The sequence below is a fragment of the Crassostrea angulata genome, chromosome 6, assembly GCF_025612915.1.
Source record: "Crassostrea angulata isolate pt1a10 chromosome 6, ASM2561291v2, whole genome shotgun sequence".
In the NCBI taxonomy this organism is placed as follows: Eukaryota; Metazoa; Mollusca; class Bivalvia; order Ostreida; family Ostreidae; genus Magallana; species Magallana angulata.
In genome coordinates this window covers 3070239-3097674 of record NC_069116.1, presented here as the reverse complement: position 1 = coordinate 3097674, position 27436 = coordinate 3070239, and the positions used below count along the sequence as shown (strand labels likewise).

Here is a 27436-nt window from a genome sequence, read left to right as displayed (position 1 = left end):
GGATCGTCCGAGCTGGAACCATCCGCACGTTATTAAGTTGTAATCTCGGAACTCCGACAATCGGTTTCATTAGAGTACCATGTACCGTTATATTGTCCAACTTAAATACAACTTGTTGAAGTTTTGTTTTGTTTTGTTTTAATTGGTGAAATATATTCCATAATTTAAGGGGAAAATGTATTAAAATCCATGTGTGCACTTGCGAAATAATTAATCCAAATTATAACCAAAATGCCAAGTAATAAAATAGGTAACTGAATTCTTCCACCCTATACACTGATTAATTTTGAGTACACAGTACCCTAATGATCTTCATAGCCAGGACTGGATGTGGTTTGTCCTGTGTGGGACCTGATCAATCAGAACACATCTGTCACCACGCGGTCTTTGTTGGAATATTGACACTTCACATCTCATCTAAAATGGTGGTCTCCAGGACGAGTCCTAGGGCTACCTTCCTCCCTCTGTCTTTAGTTCTTGTGGTGACCCTAGTGGGGAGGATAGCTGCCACCGACAGCGACAAAAACAGAACGGTGTCAAGTATATTCCCAGGTATGTTTGTTTCCGCGCTACAATGGCTTTATGCAATAACATTTTCCTATAATGTAAATTTAATTTTTTTTCTTTATACAGATTTGAGAGCACTAGCAACGTTATTTTCGAAGACAGTTGATGAGTTCCTTAACAATACGCTGTCGATGTTTAAGGACTTGCCTCCCAACTACAAGAACACGTCAACAGAGGTGGGTGACAGGCACAGTCTGTGTATTGTTATCGGGATCGGGATATACACTTCAAAATAATACACAATTTCATTTTGTTTGTGGAATTTTATTTTAAAAGAATATTAATGTAAACATTGCAGTAACAAGGCATCTATAAAACACTAGCTTTTCGGGCAAACCATGTAAATAAACATGCATAATATTGCGTAGATTTTTTTTAGATTCTAAACAAAAACGGCACCAACTATTTGAAGAATACCACTATCATAAAAGAGTCCACAAACGAATCTTTTACCGGAATGTTCATGCAAAAATCACAAAAGATGGAAAATGGGGTGAGTGGTACTCCAGTTATATGTCCAATATAATAGTTGTGACGAGTTGAAATAATGTACATGTCCACAATATATCCATAATTAATTTTTTTTGTTTTCAGACGTCTATCACGTAGGCACTTCAAGCAAGAAAACGATCGTAATTGCTAAAAGAGGCTAAAATGTAATCATAATGTAACGCTCAAAATGACAGCAATAAACATCTTTGAATATACTAAAGTATTCCAATGTTTAATTTAGTGTACATATCTGTAACAACAAAGGTCCTTCTAACTCATCTAAGATATCATACGACATAGCAAAGAACACTTGATTGGCCTGGGTCGCCAGAAAGCTGGCCTGGCGGGAGTTGACCCGTGTCCCCACCCCCACCACCAGTATCTGGATTCCCATAAACTTCGCGCGGCCGGTCTCCCGCAGGACCTTCCGGAACTCGGCCCCGTCCAGTGTCTCCCCCAGAAATACGACAGCCACCTTCTTACGCTGCTCCTGTTGGTCAAAGCTGAGGCGCAGCTTCCGCATCATCCAAGAGAAACTGGGAGAGGTTCCGACCAATGACTGCTCCAGGTTTTCCCGGTCATGGCCGGAACCGAACGACACGTCAGCCAGACTCTTGGTGGCACAGTCGTTAGTCACCGTACCGACCTCCGACTGGCTCTGCTGCAGGTCCAGGCGGTCCGACACATCGGCGATAAATCGCATGATGAACTTGGAGTTGTCGAGACCAATCGCAGAAGTGTCGAACACTATCTTTAAGTCCACTGGTATCTTTGGGCCGCAGTCTATAACAGATAACCCCAATCTTGTATAACATGTAATGGTTTAGAGGTGTTAAGCACGCTGATTAGAAGGATTTTCATTTGTACTTACGAGCGTTCCCATACAACACCGCGTCCTCGTTGACGGTGGGAGGGGTGGGTGGGGCGGGTGTAGCAGGGGGAACTGAAATATCAGCCTCAGTTAATTAGTACAAAGATTATCCCCGATACTTAACAAGGTGATCATACAGAGTTGTAAAAAGGAATCTACCTTTGCATGTTCTGACAGCCAGTCGATCTTTGATGGACTGAAGTGCGTCAAAGTTGTCTATCTTGAACATAAAATTGTCTGTTGGAGTACTTGCTATAGCCGCAAGTTCTTTTTCGTCTACCTGCTCAGTAAGTTCATTATCATCAGTATCGTCTTTGCAGCACATATTCTATTTATTCTGTTTATCAATAACAGTCACTTTCACGGTCTTTGTCAAACAGCCGATCCCAATTGCAAATACATGTAATCAACGCATATATGATTATCCTAATTCAAATCCAAAATCCCATATATGAACATCACTGGTTGTCCCATTAACAACAGTATTACAATGTGTACCTTTTATTTATCTCGATTAAAATCATCCTAATTCAAATTATGCTTGATTGTCTGTCAATCTTCATTACAAACCGTAATCCTTGCCTAATTAATTTAAATCATAGTTAACATAATCCCTTAACAGGCTACTGATCCCAATCATAAACACTGTATTGCCTAACATTCGCCTTATTGCCAATCCGAATCACATACACTGTAATTTATTTACCTAATTGCTGATCCAAATCACAAACATTGTAAATTTTTTACTTTATTGCCTATCTCAATTATAAAAATTGTAATTCCTATTCAAATTACAAACATCGTGTTTTCTTGGCAGCCGATCCAAATCATAAACACTGTTATCCTTTAACCTGATTGCCAATCACTAACACTGACTGTCATTTTGATCTTTACCTGATTATCGATCTCAATAACACAATGTGATTCCATTACCCGACCAATCCAAATCACAACCATTTATTTAATTGTTAATCCCAATCACTAACAATAATATACCTGAATGTTAATCCCAATCACTGACATTTACCTGATGGTTAATCCCAATCACTAACATTTACTTGATTGTTAATCCCAATCACTAACAATAATATACCTGATTGTTAATCCCAATCTCTAACATTAACCTGATGGTTAATCCTAATCACTAACATTTACTTGATTGTTAATCCCAATCACTAACAATAATATACCTGATTGTTAATCCCAATCGCTAACATTTTCCTGATTGTTAATCCCAATCACTAACATTTACCTGATTGTTAATTCCAATCACTAACATTTACCTGATTGTTAATCCCACTCACTAACAATAATATACCTGTTTGTTAATCCTAATCACTAACATTAACCTGATTGTTAATCCCAATCTCTATTATTTACCTGATTGTTAATCCCACTCACTAACATTTACTTGATTGTTAATCCCAATCGCTAACATTAATATACTTGAATGCCGATCCTGATAACAAACATTGTAATCTCTTAACTTGATTGCCGATTCCAATCATAAACATTGTGATCCTATTGCTCTTTTACCAATTCAGATCACAAGCACTTATCTGATTATCAATCCCAATCACTAACATTTACCCGACTGTCAATCCCAACTTTGGAATCCCTTTACCTGATTGCCGATCCCGATCACAAATACCGTGATCCCCTGCCCGTGCACAGCCGCTGCCTCTTGCTCAGTGTACGACGAATTCTGGGACATCCCGTCTGTCAGCACGATGGTGATGTGGGGCACGTTGGGTCGCCGGCCGCCTCCCACCGGAAATGTCCTGGTTCTGACGTAGTGAAGGGCATCCCCCGTGTTGGTTCTTCCCCCTTGGTATTTAACTCCTGCTATCTTTTTCTTGATGTCTTCTTTGTTGTCATTCTCATCCATCCTGAACTCTGGGATAACATCTGTACTGTTTGAATAACAACAGTCAGCAAATGTAATTATTTTCCAGAACGAAACACGGTAATCGCACAAATGTCCAGTTTTAAATGGTTTTTACTGTAATTATGATTTTTCACTTGTTTTTGTACACAATAATGTAAATATATAAGTAACATAATGCATTACAGAAGCAAATTGGTTAATTATTTATAAGTTGGGTTATCCAGTTTATCATCATATCACAGTCACATATACAGAGCGCATTATCCAACGCCCTGAACATGGCCTAGTCTGCGAAACCTGTGCCATATTTCTGCATGTGGGGGATCTCTGCATAGAGGTTTAATGTCTCACCAGTTGGATAGAGAATAGTCTCACCTGGTGGATAATGGATAATGATATAGATGATGAATGTCTCGCCTGGTAGATAGAGAATGAATGTTTTACATGTGGATAGAGGATGAATGTCACATGTCCCACCTAGTTGATATAGATGATAAATGTCTCGCCTGGTAGATAGAGGATAAATGTTTTACCTGGTGGATAGATGATGAATGTCTCACCTGGTGGATAAAGGATGAATGTCTGGTGGATAGATGATGAATGTCTTACCTGGTGGATAAAGGATGAATGTCTGGTGGATAAAGGATGAATGTCTCACCAGGTGGATAGAGGATGCACCTCATGTCTCACCTAGTTGATATAGATGATGAATGTCTCGCCTGGTAGATAGAGGATGAATGTTTTACCTGTGGATAGAGAATGAATGTCTCACCTGGTGGATAGAGGATGAATGTCTCATCTGGTGGATAGAGGAAGAATGTCTCACCTGGTGGATAGAGGATGAATGTCTCACCTGGTGGATAAAGGATGAATGTTTCACCTGGTGGATAGATAATGAATGTCTCACCTGGTGGATAAAGGATGAATGTCTCACCTGGTGGATTAAGGATGAATGTCTCACCTGGTGGATAAAGGATGAATGTCTCACCTATGAATAGATGATGAATGTCTCACCTGGTGGATAGATGATGAATGTCTGAACCTAGGATAGAGGATGAATGTCTTACCTGTGGATAGATGATGAATGTCTCACCTGATGGATAGATGATGAATGTCTCACCTGTGGATAGAGAGTGAATGTCTCACCTGGTGGATAGATGATGAATGTCTCACCTGGTGAAAAGATGATGAATGTCTCACCTGGTGGATAGAGGATAAATGTCTCACCTGGTGGATAGATGATGAATGTCTCACCTGGTGGATGTAGAATAAAGTCTCACCTGAAGCTGACCATTCCTACACGGGTTTTATTGCTGCCGATGTCAAACAGATCCACCAAGTTCTCCGTGAACTGGAGCTGCTTCCGGAAGTCTTTAAACAAGATACTTCCGCTTGAATCTAACACGAACTCTATATCGGCGGGTTTATTTCCACATCCTACAAAATTTTATTAAAAGCTTAAACCCATTCTCATGTTTCCTACTTTCCGTGCCCATCGCTTCACGTGTACATAGGTACACAGGTATCGGTTTGCTGTTCAAGAGATGTGGTGGGAAAAGCTGGGTTTCCGTCGTGTGTTTGATTTCCACATGCAGTGAGTGGAAGCCTTACTCTGGTAAAACCGAAAAATCCAAAGGTTCTTTGTCGCAGTTTATTCATATAGAATCGACGGGACAACTGTCCGAAACAGAGGACCTGAAGCTGGAAACTTGAGACGACGTACAACAAACTAAAAAACACTTCAGTTATCGTTTGAAACTTTAAAAGATGCATTAGTTGTGATTTTTAATTTTATCTTATTTCTTTACGTTGCCAATTTACCATTTATTTATTTTTTTTTTAATTCTTAATACATAGAAATTAATCAAAACTAGTATTAAAATACTCTATTGATAACTATGAATAACTTATAAACAATTGTAAAAAATAAATCAACCAATAGATAAAGTTGTTACCCGTTATGTCATCCAAAGAAAAGACCTGGAATAGAATTGTAGAGTGATTTCATTAATCATAAAACCTTATCTCAAGGACTTCGTTAGTATATATGCTCTAACAACCATAAGAAATATTTCACTTTACCAACTGAACAAGAATTGCAGCAACCAAGACCAGAAACGCCGCCATCTTGACTTCTCTTGATCTTCACTCAAACAAAGCAGCTTTTGGAATGGGTTTTATAACAAGCAGATTTTTGTCAATATTATGATCCCATCAGTTATATTGGTGATTATCTGGGTCTGTATGTTCTGTCTGTTTTTTCTGTGGTTTGGGGGCTCTGTGTCATATTACTCATTAGGTTGATGAAGTGCTCTGTTTTTCTGCATTGGTTTCTGCCTTCGGGACTGGATAATCTCGGACCTTGGGAGTATCATATTCAAATCCTGATGCTCTTGAACCGATTATTTTACTAAAAAACAGAATAATGGGCAATTCGCATTTAAATCTGGAATTTTCTACGTAAGTTTGGTCTTTGCTGCCATTAAAAATTAAAGTATTGAGTATCATCTGCCCATTACACGGTATTCTGGATGTCTCCTCTGTGAACGGAACATTATTCTTTATGTTAGGAATTCGATTAATTAGTCAAAGTATTGTACAACGGATTTCGTGCGTGGGAACTTGAATGTTGCTAAACGATCAGCTTAAACTCAATTAATGATTAAAATATTAATTGAAATGGTGTCGAGAACTGACCGAGAACTTAAATCAACAATAACTTTATTACTGCAAGACAATGAAAACTTATATTGTTCTGACTTTTTACTGTATCTTCTTACTTTTAATAATGTTGAGATTAATTAGCAAGGATTTCTGGTGCATATGACTGGAGCATGAAGCGGTTATTATAGGGAGTGGCTGTATGAAGTATGCAGTAATGAGGATTAATTATGAACAAAGACCGAATTCCCCTCCCCTGCAATCATTGTATTACATAATGTCAGTTGAGTTTTAATCTGCGACATTTACTATTAATAGAAATCAATTCATAACAGTAATTTTCTTCTTTGTTGAAACTATGATAGAGTATTGTATGATCCCTTGTATACAGTAAATTGCGTCTTTACAAATACAACCCATTATCGAGCACTGAGTGCATTCCACATCCGCATCACTTAAATGTATGTAGAAATCTACGTTTCCAAATTTATTCAATTCATTTATTGACAATTACCATGTCGGCATACAGTCATGAATATGAGTTACATAAAACAAAAACATTAAACATAGCATGCAAAAAGTTAAACATTAACTTATAAATCTACACTACAAATCTACAATGGCCAAAACATTGGATAAACAAAACTAGGTTTGTGCGAAGACTATTATTGGTATTCATAAAATTGTATAAGTGTTCATTGTTGACTTTCCTTTCTAGCGTTGAAACAGTTTTATAGAAAACAACATATCCTTCTAGCAGCTGTAATGTTTTTAGGATTGACAAGTTCCTTAATGGGATTTATAATCTATTTCTGACATGAAAAATCCAGCATGTAAACTTCTGTAACTTACCTAAGCAATTCCGTTTTTAGATTATTCTACTATTAAGAGCAAAAATATTAAATTCTGTGCAAGCTTTCTACAGGATCAAGAGGTCACATATCTTAGTGTTTGATGCATTAATCAATAAACAATTTGACTCATAATTCAAAACGATTGTTTTCTCAGGGTAATTGAATGCTTTTTTAAAACTTCGATATGAGCTTGGTCTTTAGACAAACTCTTGGCTTCACGCGTTTTCATCATGTGACCAACTTACTAGTAATTGTATTCCATACAATGACATAGGCAATCTTATAAGGCATTCTATATAAAAAAAATTCTCGTAGCCATCTTTGTTGTGATGGCCACAATGGTGATGGAAAGTGGAGGGTAACTGAACTCTGTGTAAAATTGGTTGGATCCTTTGCTTATTTTGTGACATCTAATCAACCACAAGCTATTAGTGAGAACAAAACACAAAAAATCTTACTTTTCCATCAAAATTTATTGCTTAAGACCAGTGCTGACAATTCATTTCTACAAAAATACAGGAATTTAAAAAATAACACCCTTTAAAACGAGAATACAAAGCAAAAATCTGTACACGCTGCCTGATGTGGGCTTTGCTGCCTGTAGGCTGTCTAGACCCTCCCCCTCACCACCCACCCTCCCCCACCCACCCTCCCGGGTATTTACATCTCTGTGCCAACTATCTCTCAGCAAGTCAAACATGACATCCAAAAACATAGGTAATCACAGATTACAAAGCTCACCGAGACGAGGCATCAACTTTATGAGGCATCACCTTTAAAACCACCTTTATCATATGATATGAAAATCATAGTTAATGATCTTGGATATTCATGGATACTGTTTTGACACAATATCGTATATCATATGTAAAAAATTGTATGATAATCCTATGTTCATTTCATACATTATTATAAGATACAATGTTTATCAATACAATAATATAAAATATGATATTGCATCCAATGATACTTACAATATATATCATTTAATACAATATAATACTGTAATAAATATTGATGCAATATGATTTTGTAACATATAATATGACATTGTATCGTGTTATACATTATTGTATTTAATCACATAATACAATATCATAATATCTAATATAAATACAATATAGCATTATTTGATACTATATCATATCACATAATACATCACAATATTGTAACATATGATATTATATTGTATAATATAGTATAATTTTGTATTGTATGATATTGTATCATATTTGATACACAATATTGTATCATATGATACAATATAATTTGATAAAACATTGTTTCATATCATATGATACAATATCATCTGATACAGTACGATATTATATAATACAATATCATTTTATACAATATCATATCATATGATACAATATCATATTATACAATATCATATTATATGATATCTTATAATATCATATAATACAATTTCATGTATTATATAACAATATATTATATAAACCAATATCATATTATACAATATTTTATCATACGATATGCTATAATTATAATATACAATATCGTATCATATGATACAATATCATATATTGCAATATAATATGAAACAATATCATTCGATAAAATAATATATTATACAATATCATATTCTACAATATTGTATAATAATATACAATACTATACATAACAATATCATAATACAATATCATATAATAATGTACAAAAAAATTGATACAATATCATATCATATCATATAACTTTTTACAATATAATGTATGATATTACATTGTATCATATAAAACAATAGTGTATCATATCATAGAATACTATATCATAGGAATCATGTTAAATCATTTAACAACAAACACATCTATCAAGCAGGTTTGAGTGAGGTAGGAGAATTTTTAGCATCCTTGATAATGGAGATCAGGCTCTGCATCTGAAGCTACCTCTGCAATTCATTTATATTATAGTTAAATCAATTATGCAAGCTATTATCTATAAAACATGTAACCTGTTCCAAAAAACTAAACCTCATCCAGCATCCGAAACCTATGGCTCAGATTCAGCATTCAAGCCTGTCAGATGCATCAGTATCATGAGATGCATCATCCCTGCAAGTTTGGTGATGTAAGGACCAGTAATAACTAAGATATAATCATCAGAGGGCACCTGCTCTAAAAACTTTAACCAGCTCTTAAAACCTTAACCTCATCCAGCATCCGAAACCTATGGCTCAGATTCAGCATTCATGCCTGTCAGGTGCATCAGTATCGTAAGACGCACCATCCTTGCAAGTTTGGTGAAGTTAGGACCAGAAATAACTAAGATATATTTTTTAGCATCCTTGATAATGGAGATCAGGATCTGCATCTGAAGCTACCTCTGCCATTCATTTATATTATAGTTAGATCATATATGCAAGTTTGAAATAGTGCTATTACCTACATATATTAAACATGTGACCTGTTCCAAAAAAACTAAACCTCATCCAGCATCCGAAACCTATGGCTCAGATTCAGCATTCAAGCCTGTCAGGTGCATCAGTATCATAAGACACACCATCCATGTAAGTTTGGTAAAGTTAGGACCAGTAATAACTAAGATATGATCATCAGAGGGCACCTGCTCTAAAAACTTTAACCAGCTCTTAAAACCTTAACCTCATCCAGCATCCGAAACCTATGGCTCAGATTCAGCATTCAAGCCTGTCAGGTGCATCAGTATCATATGACTCACCATCTATGCAAGTTTGGTGAAGTTGGGACCAGTAGTAACTTAGAAATGGCTATCAAAGGGCACCTGCAACAAAAACTTTAACCTGCTCGAAAAACCTAACTTCATCTAGCATCCGAAACCTTCGGCTCAGATTCAGCATTCAAGCCTGTCAGGTGCAAAAGTATCATAAGACACACCATCCATGCAAGTTTGGTGAAGTAAGGACCAGTAGTAAGTAAGATATAATCATCAGAGGGCACCTGCTCCAAAAACTTTAACCAGCTCTAAAAACCTTAACCTCATCCAGCATCCGAAACCTATGGCTCAGATTCAGCATTCAAGCCTGTCAGGTGCATCAGTATCATAAGACACACCATCTATGCAAGTTTGGTGAAGTTTGGACCAGTAGTAACTTAGAAATGGCTATCAAAGGGCACCTGCAACAAAAACTTTAACCTGCTCCAAACACCTTAACCTCCTCCAGCATCTGAAATTCATGGCCCAGATTCAGCATCCAAGTCTCTCAAGTCCATTAGTAGGTCCAGATGCATCATTCATGCAAGTTTGGTGAAGATAGGACAAGTAATAAGTTAGATACAGGACCTGCAACAAAAACTTTAACCAGGTCCGGACGCCGACGCCGAGGGTATAGCATAAGCTCCCCCCGACTTCGTCTCGGTGAGCTAAACAATCGACTCAATGAAAACAATTACAAATCCTAAGGCACTGAAAACTTCTCACAAAGTGAATGGTTTGTTCCCTGTACATGTTTCCTTAGCACTATCTTAAAGTCATTGCAAAATTACAAAAATTATATAAAATTCATACAATTAGGAATTTCTTTAGAGTTTCATGTGAAATACATAAAGATTGAATGCTATGTTAAAATGGCTAAAAAAGTATAAAACACAAGTTAAAAAAGTTCTGGCAGCATTAACATGTGAACATCAATACACTCTGAAGTATTACTTATTCATCAACAATGAAAAATACATGATTATGCATAGCATTGAATATTATAAGGACACTGAACACTAATAATAATTATTTCAAGGGTAAAATTTACCCAAAGGTTATAAACTTTGATATACATAGAGTTATACAATAGAGATTGCGTAAATGGATTCGACTGGCTTTGGTCTCTAGCTTCTCTTTGAGCGTGTGTAGTACGTGTTGGTCGACCCATGATCCTCTCTGTACATCAAGTACCAGCCGAGACTGGGGAGGAGGGTCATCATCGAGAGGCAGCCGAGATGCTGGACCACAGTCTGGACACTCTCCTTTGTCTGGTAGCAGTAAAGCATGGTGGTCCAGAGGATCAACACTGCGAACTGAGAAAGGGATGCCAAAACCACTTAAGTTGAAAGAACCTTTCGCATGTTATTTCTATTATTATATGCAATAAAATATGTTCTAAATGAAAATAAGATAACAAAGCTAAACTACAAACACTTTTTAAATTTTTTTTAACAATGTTAAGTATTACTCTTGAATTTTATTTCAATTAAGAAAATGGTCTACGGTTGTTCTTATTATAAGTATCAATAAATAGATTCATTATACATTGATCTTCAATACACTTATATATCAAAATAATTCTCTATGATTCCACCATGAAAATTAATATAAATATTTGAACTTTGAGAAGACATTTAACATAAAGTGATAACCACGTTTTTGGTCGAGAAAAATCTGAAAAAGTGTTTTTACCAAGTGAACAATACATACCAGCAGATTACTGACGAAAAAGCTGCGTCGATCCTCTCTCCTGAGAAAACATGGGGCGTACCAAGAGATGAAAATACTGCTGAGGACGAGAGCTCCGTACGCCTGGAACAGGTAGTTCATCGAAATCCGGACGGAGGTCGCAACCTTCTGTAAATCAAACGTTATAACCATTACAAAACATATTTCAAAAGATTTTGACAGAAAGTGAAATCATTTAAATTTATAATTTAGGAGGGGCTGAGGGCTCAATTTTCAGAGAGTTTCATTGTTATAATGGTTGGTTTGGATGTTACTTCTGGTACATGCTATGAGCAAAATGTGTTTTATCTACATTCAATGTTCAATAGCACATCAAACCTGATCATTGTGAATGAGCACATGAATGTCATCATGCATTTCGAATATATATGTTATTGTTAGGTTTAATGAAACATTTAAACTTACCACACCACTTTGAATATACTTTTGAACAATAATTGTTAATCATATCCATAAATTATCAATTTTCATTGTATTTTATACAAATAGGCATCAAAATGAATATCTATGTACTAGTATGTAGGTATTGAATGCTTATTTTCTGGATGTCAATGGTCCTATACCTAGGCTGTGCAGACAAATTATCATATACAATAACCTGCAGTATTCAATTTGTCTACATTGTCTGGTGTGTTATAGAACTGACAATATCCAAAAATAAGCATTCAATGCTTAAATGATTTGTCTAGAACTTATAGTTTATAGGTGCTGGGTACTAACACAAAAGTGAGCACTTAGGATTTCTAATGATTCCACAATATAAATGGATAATAAATAAAATCTAAGTTTTCAGTTTTAATATAAATTCACCCAAGAGCAAAAATGTGTTATGCAATACATCCTCATGTCAGGAAGCTTGGAATTGATACAAACCAGGAAGTCAACAATGGTTGAGGGGAAAGCCAGGCAGGCGAGGCCTTGTATGAGGTTCATGAGGAAGATGAGGCGCACCACCGTGCTAACCGGCCCCTTGTGTTCTCGTCTCCCAATGCTGGGACGAGTCTCCAGTAACAGCGCAACGTTCATCAACCAGATGGCTACGAAGACAGTCAGGAGGAAACAAAATCCCTGCCAAAAGCATATATATATATTTCTGTATAGATTGAGCTCAAGTAAAAGGGAAACTAATACTGATAATATAATGTTCTTGATATTTAAACTTTACTTACCGAATGGTTGACACTCTTTTCATTTGTTATGAAGGTATACAGTGAGGCTAAAAGTAGAGGCAGGAACCCCTTAAAAAAAATATACATATATATAATTTACATATATGGTAGATACATGTATAACGCTTGATCAAAATGCATGGATTTATTTGAAAATATGTAGCATTAAACAGCAATTTTCAAAAATGAATATTTATTTTGCCTTTGTTATTCACACACTGTTTGAATAACAAATATGTTGTATACAGCCGTAAGCAACTTTATTTATACCAGTGTCACAAAATAAGTATAAACTACCTTTTTTTAAGCAGTGCATGATTTGATGATATAATATTCAATTGTAGTGAATTAAATTGAAAAATTTCAAGAACTTATTAATAAATAAATATTGACTTAAAGAGGTTCGCTTCTTAGGTTTTGGGTAGCCATTTTGAGTCACCTCTAGCCTGGAAATTCTGCATCACATATTAATTCTTGTAGTATATTTATATTTTACAATGCCAAATAAAATTTATTGAATAAAATTGTTCTAAAAAAATTAAAGGACTATGTGTGGTTTTATGCATTTTTTACCCCCAAAATCAAACTTTTAGAAAGAGCTTTAAAAATAAAGTGGAAGATAGTTAAAATCATATTGGAAATAAAGGTGTAAAAGGTTATCACCACAGTGACGTCATAATGTAGAAATGACATCATGAAGATTGCATTATTTTGATAAATTGATGTTTTGTAGCAAAATTTGGGTGTTTTCCGATGGTTTTTCGACTGGGAAACATCGAGCTCAGGCTTGCTCAAGTACCGTATAACTATCTGAAGAAAAACATATGATAAAATTGCACTTGAGCTGACCTGTGCTCTATACTTCTGAATGCAAAATATAGAGCAAAAATGACAATATTTTCATTTGTTTGCAAATTTGCGGGAATTAGGTAATTTAGGTGACGTCATAGATAAACAGCGAATGAGCAATGATGACTAAAATCAAGATTAAAGTTATAGGCATCCTCTATACAATGATTTGTGAAGATTTTATTTTTATACGATACTATTCAAAAATTGGTTGAAATTGGGGGCAGATATTTGATACTGCACTTAGTCCTTTTAACAGAGGACTATATTTTGTGGTGGAAGGTTTTCAAGAAGGAAATGAACAATGTTCATGGTAACTCTCTCGTTTTAGAGCACTGTTAATTTAGCTCCCTAATTTCTAGTGCAGACGAAACTTCTAGATAGTCTGTGTATTACGATATATTCATGATGTTCTAAAAAACATATCTAAACAATATTTTGATATTTCTATCAATATATTTTGCATATTTAGCTTATATTTCATAGAAGTTAAGAAAATCTAAAAAAAAATTGAGTTATAGCATAAAATAAGCTAATTTATGCCAAAATTGGAGTTAATTTTGTAACCCATCTTGTTTTACTTTTTTATGAAACATTTTGAAAAATGACATAACTACGGTATAATTTTTTAAAATTTGCATTATAATATGATTACTCCAACAAAATTTTATAACATCTGTTGTTGTGTTCATTATGTAGTGGCCTTTGAATCCACCAGTAAAGCAAGAATTTTTAAACTTTGACTTAGATTTTACTTTTATAGTCACTACATGTGTTCAACTTCATACTCTATAAAAATCACTAAATATTACTGCTAAATAATTGTTCAAACTATAAATATTTGTTTGATTTCTTCAAATTATCAATTTCAATGTCAAAGGACTATATGGTTTGAGCCTAAAATGGCCCCCAAAAATGAACATTGTTATTTTACTGTAATTCTTCGTTTTATTTGTACAAATATATATTTGAAGTTTTTTCATATAAATTTTCATTTTGATTTTAGTACCCACAATTTAAAAATATGACATCATAAAGTTTACCTTTTCCCGCCATTTTCTCATTTTTAGCATAAAACGGCTTGTTTTTAGGTAGTTTTTATTTAAGGAAACATTGAGCGACTGCTTGAACAAACAAAATATTTTCACCAAACATGTATCTAATATCCAATACTTATAAGTGACAAAAAGTTTGTTCTTGTTCAAAAAGTCGTTCTATATTTCCCATTCGAAAAAAGATAAGAAAAATGTCAATTTTTGATTGATTTTGATTAAATTATAAAAATGGCGTCAATTCTGACGTCATATACTGCCAGTGAGTGCATATAAATCAAATAAATAGGTGAAAAACATATTTCATGTCAACTCTTTTATAAAATAACACAACAAATTTAAGTACCTGAATCATTTTAAAAATAGCGAATTTTGGGGGCCAAATTTGACTAATATCATACATAAGTTCTTTTAGCAAAAATTTCAGGAAAGTTATCATTTCTGTTTGGGGCCCTATATTTCCAAAAATGGCATGTGACGTGGGTCACAAATAAAATAAATGAGCATTTTAGGTCCCCATCTTTATATTCAAGTGGTTTTCGAATGACTGACATTACTATTATTTCAGGTGCCAACCCCCTTTAATACTTTCAAACCAGTTTTTTTTTAACAATATATAGGATATAAAGAGGGCAAATTACTCTAAAGAAGACATAATCAATGAAGTAAGTTTATTATAAAGGAAATTAGATTCTACCAAAGCTTTTGATACAGCAATGCTTCCAAAAACTGTATCGTCTCTAGATTTATGGCACATGTACTGAAATAAGGCCACGCTGAGGAAGCAGGCTCCCACGTGCTGTACAGCACAGTCCATCGCCAGATCAGAGGTTCCAAAAACCTTGATGAAAAAAAGTACCAAATTGGCGTATGCATATCATGATAATGAATCAAATATAATAGTATAGATACGCAGCTGATACGTATGTTTTGATTTTTCATGATTTTAAAGATTGCATATATTTCAAAGTGCAATAGCTGAACCAGCCATAAATAATATTATTGTTATTTATGTCTCTGGCTGAACTGAGTCGAAGGAACTCTTACTTTGGAGACGACGGTTTTGGGGAAACTAAAACACGCCAGTCCGAACCAAGCCGTGAGGACTAAATCGAACAAAACCGCTGCCTTCTTGCTTTGCTTCCCTGCTATAAATGCAATAACAATTGCTACAGCCCGTGCATAATCGTAAATTGCAGACATTTTGACCATATAATTTTCAGATATTAGTAACAAATATTTTGTTTATCTCTTCGAAATGACGCGGTCTCAAACGAGCGCCAACAATAGAATTTGAATTTCGATCCCGATCTTATTAAAGAAAATAATATGTTTTACGGTGTGACCGTTGGGGCGAGCGCAGAAGGAGTCACACATCTGTCATCATTGTTAAATGCAACCCGTGGACTTACCCAAATCAAAAAACTTTGGCTTTGTCTCGAAAACTAATTAAAAGATAGTTTCATTTTTATCTCTCAGGTTCTAACATACACTTATGTTTTACGGTGCGACCGTTGGGGCGAGCACAGCATGTGATCAAACAATGAATTATAATAAATTAATAAAATAAAATTAACAACGTGAAATTTGAATGCCAAAAAATAAAACATACCAATTTTTCAGTAAATTTTCATTATTCATAGTTTATAAGATTTGTTATAATTTATTTATTTATATGTAGAACAATAGTTTAATCTCAGATACAATGTTGTTAGATAATAAAGATTTTAATATATAAATATTCATTGCACTGCATCTCCTCTTTTAAAGTGATTGTGATTATGATTGATTGATTGATTTCCCCCTTTTTTTTTGCAGTAGACATTTTTTCTTAAACTTACATATAAAACTTGACTCATCATAGAGCTCCCCCCATGCTAAATTTTTTTTCATTTTTGTCAATTTATACATAGAAAATCGACTTACCATGGATTTGCCCCTCCACTTAAAAAAAATAATTAATGTTTAATTTTATTTTTAATTTACGCTTAAAAATATTTGCTTATCATGTTAAAAGAACATGTTGTTGTCCCCCCCCCCCCCCCCGCATGTAATAAATGGAAGTGAAAATAAAGAAACCATTGAACTGCTAAAGAGCTGAAGGATTAGAATTTTCATGATTTATTTTTCTTTTTGCTTGCAAAGATTTTTTGGATGAGGCTGCCATCCACCCACCCACCCCCTTTAAAAAAAGGCGCTGCTACGTATAACGTTACGTTTCAGGAAATTACCGTAATTATACTGAATAAAATATTTGTGAGCATTCATCCAAATTAGTGCAATTTACAACTGTTTCCTGTATCTGAAGAAATGCCCTTATTCGTCAGCTGTTCTTTATCTTAGCCTTTGCAAGATTTTAAGAGGATTTTGGTCATTTCAGCAGATTTACAATAACTTCAATTAGAGTAATTTCCCCTTATCAGTGCTTATTGTGACGTCAAAGCTGACGTAGGTTTAGTGTCGTCTTACTCTTTAAAACTCCCCTGAGAAATAAAAGTATGCGAAGTATACTGTTTTATTTACTTAAAAAGCATGATGTTCTTAAAATTACACATCTTATAAGCTTTTCAAAGGTTTTACTTTGATTCTCGGGAGAACGTGATGTTGGAACGTGAGGTTGGAAACCATTGGTACTATGAATTGTGGGTCAAAATTTACTGACTCCGAAAAAATATATCGGATCAATGTGTAAACGTTTGTGACGTCACACGATTATTTTTGATTGAAAGTGTACCGAGGTGAACTTTAGAGGTAACATTGACTGTATGTCGCTTACATCGTTATTGTTTTTACTGTCTAAATTTGTCTTGATGATTCTCGTGAGAGTGTGAAGTGATAAAAATTGCCATGATTACAGGGAACTACTGGGACGATTAAAACGATGCATTACTGGTCCGATTTACTGACGCCAAAAAAATCCGTTGAATGAATGTGCAACTAGTCCAAATTTTCTATTCACACACGCCTTGCCGGTAGAGCTCGCTTCGCGCCGGCGCTGCGCGCCGGCGAGCTGCGCTCGCTAAAAATAAAATTGTTTTAAAAAATTCGTTCATATGAAATGAAAAAAAGAACGCATTCATAAGAAATAAATTCAAAATTTTATTGGTGTAGATCTATATTAAGTGACATTAATTATAACAATAACAACACTATATTTATGTTGATAAACATTGAAGGCACATCATATCATATTACAATAAAATATTAACAGAAAGTTTAAAAAAAAAAATTAACACTATAATTCATATTCTAAATAAACACAATAAATAAGATAATAATAATAATCAATATAAAAAAATAAAACATGCTGAAAATATATATGAACATCAATTAAAAATGTAAAAACAATTAATGTACGGTACATAAGTACAGCTATATATAGTAACTCGTTAGTGTTCCAGACACTTGTAACATTGACTAGATTTAATGAAATTAACAGAAATTTATATTACATTCATAAGTATATCTAGAAAATTTTTCATATTTATAATATATTCAAAAACTCAGACAGCAACAATTAATCCTACAGCTATACTCTGGTGGTTGAACAGCCTAATTAATTGATAAATAGGAGCATTGCATTGACACTGAGCATGATTAATGTATATCACATATACAAATCATATACTGATAAAAACAGGAAAATAATTCTCAGATACACCAGGACAAAACGTATAATTCTAAAAACATTTAAAATAGTGCCTGTAATATATAAAAAGAATTATAAGGCTAATATAACCTCTAGATCTTTCAAACAAGTAACTGTACAACATGCAACAAGTCAACAATTTATTCATATAATACAAACTCTGAATCATAATGAAAAAAAAAAAAACTCCTAATTTTTTTTTCCACGCAAAACACAAATAGTTTAATTAATTGCTTTTCAAATAACAAAAATAAAAAAATATATTTCTGAGATACCACTAGTCTACATTCATTCATTTTTGTAATATATACGGTACTTTACATAATACTTAATATGAAAATAGTCACAGATGCAATCCAGTGAGTCGGATTTCTGAAGCCGGATATCTATTGCTGGTCGATCATTAGATGGCCTGATTGACCACTTTTAGATGTATTATGCTGACATATAGTTGAAGGAGATGGCGACTTGAGAATCACTCTAACGGTCTGGAACATAAAAAGGTTTTATTAAAAATTAAGTCAATATATCAGTAAGTGGTATTATAAATCACCCCTAAACAACAATATACGACACAAAATAATCCAAATGTTGACTAATATCCTTCAAGCTGGTAAATTATGACACTCTCTCTTTATTAAATACTACCTTGAGAGAAAATGACTTCTCCCCAAACACCCCTCATCATGAAGATGACCCAAAGAAAATGCTTTCCCTTATTTTATTATGTGACCATGCAGACCTCCAAAGTTAATGACTTCTCCCAAAACACCTGTATCATGAAACATTCATATCATGTAATCAAGATGACCTACCCTCCCAGAGTAAATGACTTCTCTCAAAACACTTGTATCAGATGTAATTATGATGACCTACCCTCCAGAGTAAATGACTATTCTTCAAGCATTCTATTATGTAATCATAATCATGTAATAATGATGAGCTACCCCTCCAGAGTTAATGATTACTCCCCAAATAGCTGTATCATGTAATCAGCAGCTTGTATCACTTGTATTATGCAATCATGATGACCTATCCCCCATAGTAAATGACTTCTCTCCAAACACTTGTATTCTGTAATGATGATGACCTACCCCCCCCCCCCCTCCCCTGTATCATGTAATCAGAAGCTTGTATCACCACTTGTATTCTGTAATAATGATGACCTACCTGTCTAGCGTAAATGACTTCTCCCCAAACATTTATATCATGCAATCATGATGACCTACCCATCCAGAGTAAATGACTTCTCCCCAAACACTTGTATTCTGTAATAATGATGACCTAACCCCCCCCCCCCCCCCCCAGAGTAAATAACTTTTACCAAACACCTGTATCGGGTAATCAGAAGCTTGTATCACCACTTGTATTCTGTAATAATGATGACCTACCCCTCAAGAGTAAATGACTTCTCCCCAAACACCCGTATCATGTAATCAGCAGCTTCGTTGTGGTGAAACGTGGAAGGAATGAGCACGTAATGGCCAGGCTCCAGCTCAAACTGTTGGCTGACCTCTCGGTAGTTGATGTACACACCCGACTTACCGCTGTCAGGGGTGTAGCGGAAATGTTGCGGGGACAGCTTCTTTGTTGGATCTTCTGTCTGAAATTACATGAAAATGGAAATATCTATAGATCAAACTGAGAAACAATTTAACCACATAACAATTATTACTTGTATTTATACCTGTGATACATATACATGAATTTTACATGTATTTACCTAATCTGACTTCTTTCTAAGCACAGATAAACTTTTTTATCTCAAACCCGATGGAGCTGTTTAAAAACTTCTAGATATCCGAGTATTCGAGATATCAAGGGTAAAATACTTAAAATTAAGTGGTTGAGACTTACAAATCACTTCAATATATCCACTGTATTCTAGATATCAGTGTTCAAGATATCGAAGTTCAACTGTTTATTTGAAAATACTACATGAATTCCTCAAATAATATAAGCATCTGTAAAATTATTAGATCAAGACAATACTTCATGAATTTGAAGTACATGTATATTGTTCATTTTTCACTGATTGCGACTTTTGTAATAAAATAATCAAATGGCATGATAGGATTGCATGTACATGTATCAAACTTTGAATGCAGCATATCAAAGCAATGTTTTTGTTATTTTGAACCCATACTCTGTATAAGAAGAATCCTATCTGCAGTTTCTTGACTTTGACATTACGAGTTGACTGGCGATGCTCCTGCATCAAGGAAATGACTATAGAACACAATCCTTCAAGATCAGGGTCATCCTTCTGAGGATCAAAGTCATCTGTAAATCAAACACAATCCACATTTCTAACAGGGAAAGTTAAAGATTCAGAGAGAGCATATGACTTCTTTGTACCTATATTATTACCTGATGCTTCCCGTACACACAACCACATTTACACACTATATCCTACCAACTCCATTGGAGAAGATTAATTAATCCAATATTAATTTAAACCTTCTTCATACAAAATAAATTACTAAACTTGAAGATAGCTTTCCTGTAATAGATGTATAAGTAGACATAAAATAATATCCCTGTATATACTGGTACAGCAAATTGTTCACTGGTATGATCTACTGTAGAAGCAGAAATATTCGTTGAGGATTTAATTTCGTTATTTTCGTTGGCAGTAGAAATCAACAAAATTAAATCCATGACGAATTTTTAACCAAAGTAATAATGAATACAAAGATATTATGATGTGACGAAATTAAATGCCAACGAATTTTATTTGGTTTAAAAAACAACGAAATTTTGACCCAACGAAAATATGTGCTTCTACAGTAAATAAGAGATTTACACTGACCTGCTTCTGGAAGAGTGAGTATGTACTGAGGGTTTGTAGCAAACTTCTGAAGGTCATTCCTGCTCCCACCAGCATTCTTATCACATTCCCATCTCCCTTTCACACATGCATAGCACCCTGTAAATAAGTATAACATGTTTTAAAACATCAGCAGAACCTAAAACACAAAATCTTTTTTTTTTCATTCAGAAACATTGCTTTTTATCAAACACATTGCTAACTTATAGTTGAATTTCCTCACCAAATTTATCGACCACGCCATCCCCATCAAAGTCTGGTCCGTACTGACAGATGGTCACTTCCTGGAACTGTTTACAGAAGTCTCTGTAGGACATCCAGAACTCACCGTCATCCTTGGCCTGGAGACCGATCTCTTTCTTTGTCTGATCATCCACCCAAGTCCAGTTCACATCACTAAATGGTTGTAAGAATGAAAGTCAGCGTGAACATGTATCTGTACAATTCTAATCTATGACACTGAGAGTTAATGCTCAATAAAGTGGACCTCCAGCTATGTCAACTTTCATACTCACTACCACACAAGCCTATTTACATTGTCTCTCAAACTCTGTTACAAGGCATTACATCTTTCACACAGTCAATACAGAGACAGTAATACCTTCAAGGAAAACGTTTTTGTCTCCACTGGTAGCGTTATTATTGCACTTACCAATAGAAGGCAGTGGTTGTTTTTTATTTACCTGTCACTCCATGAGCCCTTCCATTCGTTGTTGTCACCCCAGGGATTTCTGATCCTGACCAGCTTATCCTCTCCCCTCACATGTTTTATCTGTATGATCAATAAATGTCTCTGAACTATATATAGCCTGATTAAAACAGTTAAATATCAAACTTGATTTCTTCTACCATATTAAAGTTAGAGTAGTCTTTCTATATCAGAAGCTAAAGCATGAGAATACAACACCAGTCTGTTGACACCCCAGAGACAGAATACAACACCAGTCGGTTGACACCCCAGGGACAGAATACAACACCAGTCGGTTGACACCCCAGAGACAGAATACAACACCAGTCTGTTGACACCCCAGGGACAGAATACAACACCAGTCGGTTGACACCCCAGAGACAGAATACAGCACCAGTCGGTTGACACCCCAGAGACAGAATACAACACCAGTCTGTTGACACCCCAGAGACAGAATACAACACCAGTCGGTTGACACCCCAGAGACAGAATTCAACACCAGTCGGTTGACACCCCAGGGACAGAATACAGCACCAGTCGGTTGACACCCCAGAGACAGAATACAGCACCAGTCGGTTGACACCCCAGAGACAGAATACAGCACCAGTCGGTTGACACCCCAGAGACAGAATACAACACCAGTCTGTTGACACCCCAGAGACAGAATACAACACCAGTCGGTTGACACCCCAGAGACAGAATTCAACACCAGTCGGTTGACACCCCAGAGACAGAATACAACACCAGTCGGTTGACACCCCAGAGACAGAATACAACACCAGTCGGTTGACACCCCAGAGACAGAATACAACACCAGTCGGTTGACACCCCAGAGACAGAATACAACACCAGTCGGTTGACACCCCAGGGACAGAATACAACACCAGTCGGTTGACACCCCAGAGACAGAATACAACACCAGTCGGTTGACACCCCAGAGACAGAATTCAACACCAGTCGGTTGACACCCCAGGGACAGAATACAACACCAGTCGGTTGACACCCCAGTGACAGAATACAACACCAGTCGGTTGACACCCCAGAGACAGAATACAACACCAGTCGGTTGACACCCCAGAGACAGAATACAACACCAGTCGGTTGACACCCCAGAGACAGAATACAACACCAGTCGGTTGCCACCCCAGAGACAGAGTACAGCACCAGTCTGTTGACACTCCAGAGACAGAATACAACACCAGTCGGTTGACACCCCAGAGACAGAATACAGCACCAGTCGGTTGCCACCCCAGAGACAGAATACAACACCAGTCGGTTGCCACCCCAGAGACAGAATACAGCACCAGTCTGTTGACACTCCAGAGACAGATTACAACACCAGTCGGTTGACACCCCAGAGACAGAATACAACACCAGTCGGTTGACACCCCAGAGACAGAATACAACACCAGTCTGTTGACACTCCAGAGACAGAATACAACACCAGTCGGTTGACACCCCAGTGACTGAATACAACACCAGTCGGTTGACACCCCAGAGACAGAATACAACACCAGTCTGTTGACACTCCAGAGACAGAATACAACACCAGTCTGTTGACACTCCAGAGACAGAATACAACACCAGTCGGTTGACACCCCAGAGACTGAATACAACACCAGTCGGTTGACACCCCAGAGACAGAATACAACACCAGTCTGTTGACACCCCAGAGACAGAATACAACACCAGTCTGTTGACACTCCAGAGACAGAATACAACACCAGTCGGTTGACACCCCAGAGACTGAATACAACACCAGTCGGTTGACACCCCAGAGACAGAATACAACACCAGTCGGTTGACACCCCAGAGACAGAATACAACACCAGTCTGTTGACACTCCAGAGACAGAATACAACACCAGTCGGTTGACACCCCAGAGACAGAATACAACACCAGTCTGTTGACACTCCAGAGACAGAATACAACACCAGTCGGTTGACACCCCAGAGACAGAATACAACACCAGTCTGTTGACACCCCAGGGACAGAATACAACACCAGTCTGTTGACACCCCAGAGACAGAATACAACACCAGTCGGTTGACACCCCAGAGACAGAATACAACACCAGTCGGTTGCCACCCCAGAGACAGAATACAACACCAGTCGGTTGACACCCCAGAGACAGAATACAACACCAGTCTGTTGACACTCCAGAGACAGAATACAACACCAGTCGGTTGACACCCCAGAGACAGAATACAACACCAGTCTGTTGACACCCCAGAGACAGAATACAACACCAGTCGGTTGACACCCCAGAGACAGAATACAACACCAGTCGGTTGACACCCCAGAGACAGAATACAACACCAGTCTGTTGACACCCCAGGGACAGAATACAACACCAGTCGGTTGACACTCCAGAGACAGAATACAACACCAGTCGGTTGACACCCCAGAGACAGAATACAACACCAGTCGGTTGACACCCCAGAGACAGAATACAGCACCAGTCGGTTGACACCCCAGAGACAGAATACAACACCAGTCTGTTGACACCCCAGAGACAGAATACAACACCAGTCTGTTGACACCCCAGGGACAGAATACAACACCAGTCGGTTGACACCCCAGAGACAGAATACAACACCAGTCGGTTGACACCCCAGAGACAGAATACAACACCAGTCGGTTGACACCCCAGAGACTGACCTTTCTGACCTCGGTGACAGTGTAAGCATGGCCAGACACCAAACCATTTGGATCGGCTTTGGTACTTAACTTCCAGTTACCCTGAAAACATCAATCAATTTTACTTATAATAATACAAAATGCTATTCATATATAATCTGCATTATTACACCAAAAACCACCAATATATAAATATTATTTAATTTGAACAAATAATACATGTACTAATGCTGAATATTTTATTTATAAATTTAGAGAGTTTATCATAGCATGTTTGTATAAAGAGGGTACAGCAGCAGGATACCTTTCTTGAGCATGTGATGAAGGCACCCTTTTGTTGAGCTTTCTCTATCATTCTGTAGAGAAATGGGTCTTTGTCTTGAATTTCATACAATCTGGGTATCCCTCCCGTCAGATCGACCAAGGCATCCATGGACTGACCCCCCTCAATGGCTTCATATGAACCATGCAATCTGAAATTTAACATACATGGACATTCCAACAATCTTGTCGAGACCAGACTGCTTAGGATACATATACATGTATACAAATTTTGTGCAAGTAAAAAAATGAATGAAAGTATAGTTAAACATGTAGGCATACTTTGCATAGGCCTTCTCGATGAGCGCTACCCAGAATTCCTGGGGCTCTGTACATCTGCCGTAGACGAGCTTCCCGTTCACCGTGGGGAGTAGGTCGTCTATGTACACGTCCACCCAGTCACCAAATCTCCAGAACCGGAAATGCACCACGCCCTTGTAGCCTGGACCACACAGAGGCTGGTCTGATGGGACTATCTACTCAAGGGAAATAGGAAGTACATGCTTTTTTCATGTTATATCATACAATTTACTTTGAGCTGTTTTGACCATAAAGATTACTAAGACAAATAAACATTCATGTATTTAATGGATACTAAGCACTATTATATAAACACCTTTTATTTGAATAAGAGAAATTTTACAAAGTGTGTGAGCCTGCCATACAAATGCAATTACCACACAGGTGTATATAAGGCTTGATCACAAAAATTAGTCCCGTTAATATCCACTTAATTGCAAAGTAAAGATCTCTGGAATAAGAGTTGGTTTACAATATGTTATTGATTAACAAAACACGGGTGATCATTTCTTTGACAATATTGAGATTAGAGAAACAGGTGAAGATATTTAAAATATTTTTGTCATTTTGAGTTCCTACTTTTTTCATAAACTCTTTTTTCTGAGACACTGCTGCGCATGCGGAGAGGAACCAGCAATCTCCCAGGGTTCCCTGTTTGATGTCGTCTCTGGTGACCCCGTCCACCATCAGCTGGGGGGTCTGCCACTCTTCCACCAAGTCCTAACACAAAATCAGAAACTTCATATAATACAAAGTCACATGCTTTAATTAATTATTATAGTTTCTGATCCTGAAAGTGTTGCTCTATAAAAGGGCAATGGTTTGATGATACAAAATAGTTAAGTAATCTATTATTCATATAGGATATGCATGCTCTACCAATTACACTATTAAGACCTCATCTGATATAATTATAAGTATTTCTGTTTAATAACTGAGGCCTTATTATATTGTATGGTTCGCTTTGCCTGCAAATGTATTAAATGCCTTAATTTCTTTCATAACATTCTTTTTTAAAAAAAACTCTGATTTGTTAATTCCTGTCATATTTCTTTTACTAATGCTAGCAACAAAATTACCACAGGTCGCTTCCAGTAGAAATCAGATGCATCTCTGTCACTGTAGAAGAGAGCAAATCTGTCTGCATTGAAGTCTGGGTCACAAAACAATTCTCCATCCTCTAAGGAGTCCAGGTAATTGAGTATGGTGTCCTTACTCTACCAAAAAATGTATTTGACAAATATATGGCATGTTTGATGAATACAATCAATATATAGCACATGTAATGGTCTGATCAGTGTGATCTGTTGATTGCCGGCACTTACTATCTCAGTTGATAAAGCACCTGACTACCGGTATATATATAGTGATTCAGGGGACCTGGGTTTAAATCCCAGCCTGGTCCATTATTATTCTCTCATCCTGTCACACACACACACAATGTATAAAACACTCACTCAATGTGCTCAATCTGCGGACATATTTATATGTACACTTTATAATCGAAAGATGATGAATGATTTCTTCAGTTTTTATAACTACAGTACTTGAGAAGAGTGGATTGAAACCTGGAGCAATGATTTGACTTGTGAGGATGGTTAGTATAATATAATATAACCACAACACTTGTTTCATACAGCGCACATATCCGATAGTTTATAGATCTTTGTGTTATTGAATATATATGTGGCCATTGCTCAGTTGCAGCATTTAATACATCAATATGTCATTAATTAATGATGCTCTCATTGTTATTATGATACCGTAATTCCTAGCTTCCCGTCTTTGTACTCCTCCTGGGGAAACTCCACCACAGGTTCCTCCGGGTTCCTCTTCTCCCTGCCACTGACCTCCGCGACCCGGCTCAGGGTGCTGACGGTTCGGCGCGGGGGCACGTGTCCATTAGCGAGAATTCGAACCTCCGCTACTGACTGGCTTCTTTTTTCTTTCTGTTTACTTGGATTGGAACCCATTATACAAAATCTGTAAATTTGCAGTCATCACTGGTCTGATTTTGTGATTAGAGTTTCCCTCATAACACTTTCAAATATTGTTTACATCAGTTACATCGGTTTCTATCGACTTGCCTCCATATTTTATTTAGTAGGTCGTGTCTAAGTTTATTCGTACTTTGTTAAATTTTTCCCAAAATTCAAGAAATG

General features: G+C 36.4%; 4 protein-coding genes across 4 annotated transcripts; 1 reads left to right on the top strand and 3 right to left on the bottom strand.

Moving 5' to 3' along the window:
• Positions 1-378: 378 nt before the first annotated feature.
• On the top strand, positions 379-1282 carry LOC128188706 (uncharacterized). The gene is made up of 4 exons (XM_052859925.1): positions 379-552; positions 634-743; positions 947-1060; positions 1162-1282. Exons 1-4 carry the CDS (start codon positions 423-425, stop codon positions 1174-1176), a joined length of 369 nt encoding a protein of 122 aa, XP_052715885.1. The 5' UTR covers positions 379-422; the 3' UTR covers positions 1177-1282.
• LOC128188703 (cartilage matrix protein-like) lies at positions 1283-6024 on the bottom strand. Its single transcript, XM_052859923.1, has 7 exons — positions 5901-6024; positions 5774-5798; positions 5099-5255; positions 3555-3843; positions 2090-2210; positions 1931-2002; positions 1283-1842 (listed from the first exon to the last, which is right to left on the bottom strand). Exons 1-7 carry the CDS (start codon positions 5943-5945, stop codon positions 1292-1294), a joined length of 1260 nt encoding a protein of 419 aa, XP_052715883.1. The 5' UTR covers positions 5946-6024; the 3' UTR covers positions 1283-1291.
• A 4675-nt stretch (positions 6025-10699) lies between these two features.
• Positions 10700-16139, bottom strand: LOC128188705 (uncharacterized). The gene is made up of 6 exons (XM_052859924.1): positions 15894-16139; positions 15544-15687; positions 12946-13014; positions 12650-12844; positions 11738-11884; positions 10700-11340 (listed from the first exon to the last, which is right to left on the bottom strand). The coding sequence occupies exons 1-6, from the start codon at positions 16056-16058 to the stop codon at positions 11152-11154; spliced, it is 909 nt and encodes a 302-aa protein (XP_052715884.1). The 5' UTR covers positions 16059-16139; the 3' UTR covers positions 10700-11151.
• A 1789-nt stretch (positions 16140-17928) lies between these two features.
• On the bottom strand, positions 17929-27395 carry LOC128187865 (calpain-B-like). The gene is made up of 12 exons (XM_052858512.1): positions 27038-27395; positions 26354-26491; positions 25854-25994; positions 25257-25450; positions 24958-25126; positions 24675-24755; positions 22009-22097; positions 21549-21721; positions 21308-21424; positions 20642-20778; positions 19887-20098; positions 17929-18983 (listed from the first exon to the last, which is right to left on the bottom strand). The coding sequence occupies exons 1-12, from the start codon at positions 27245-27247 to the stop codon at positions 18971-18973; spliced, it is 1674 nt and encodes a 557-aa protein (XP_052714472.1). The 5' UTR covers positions 27248-27395; the 3' UTR covers positions 17929-18970.
• Positions 27396-27436: the final 41 nt, after the last annotated feature.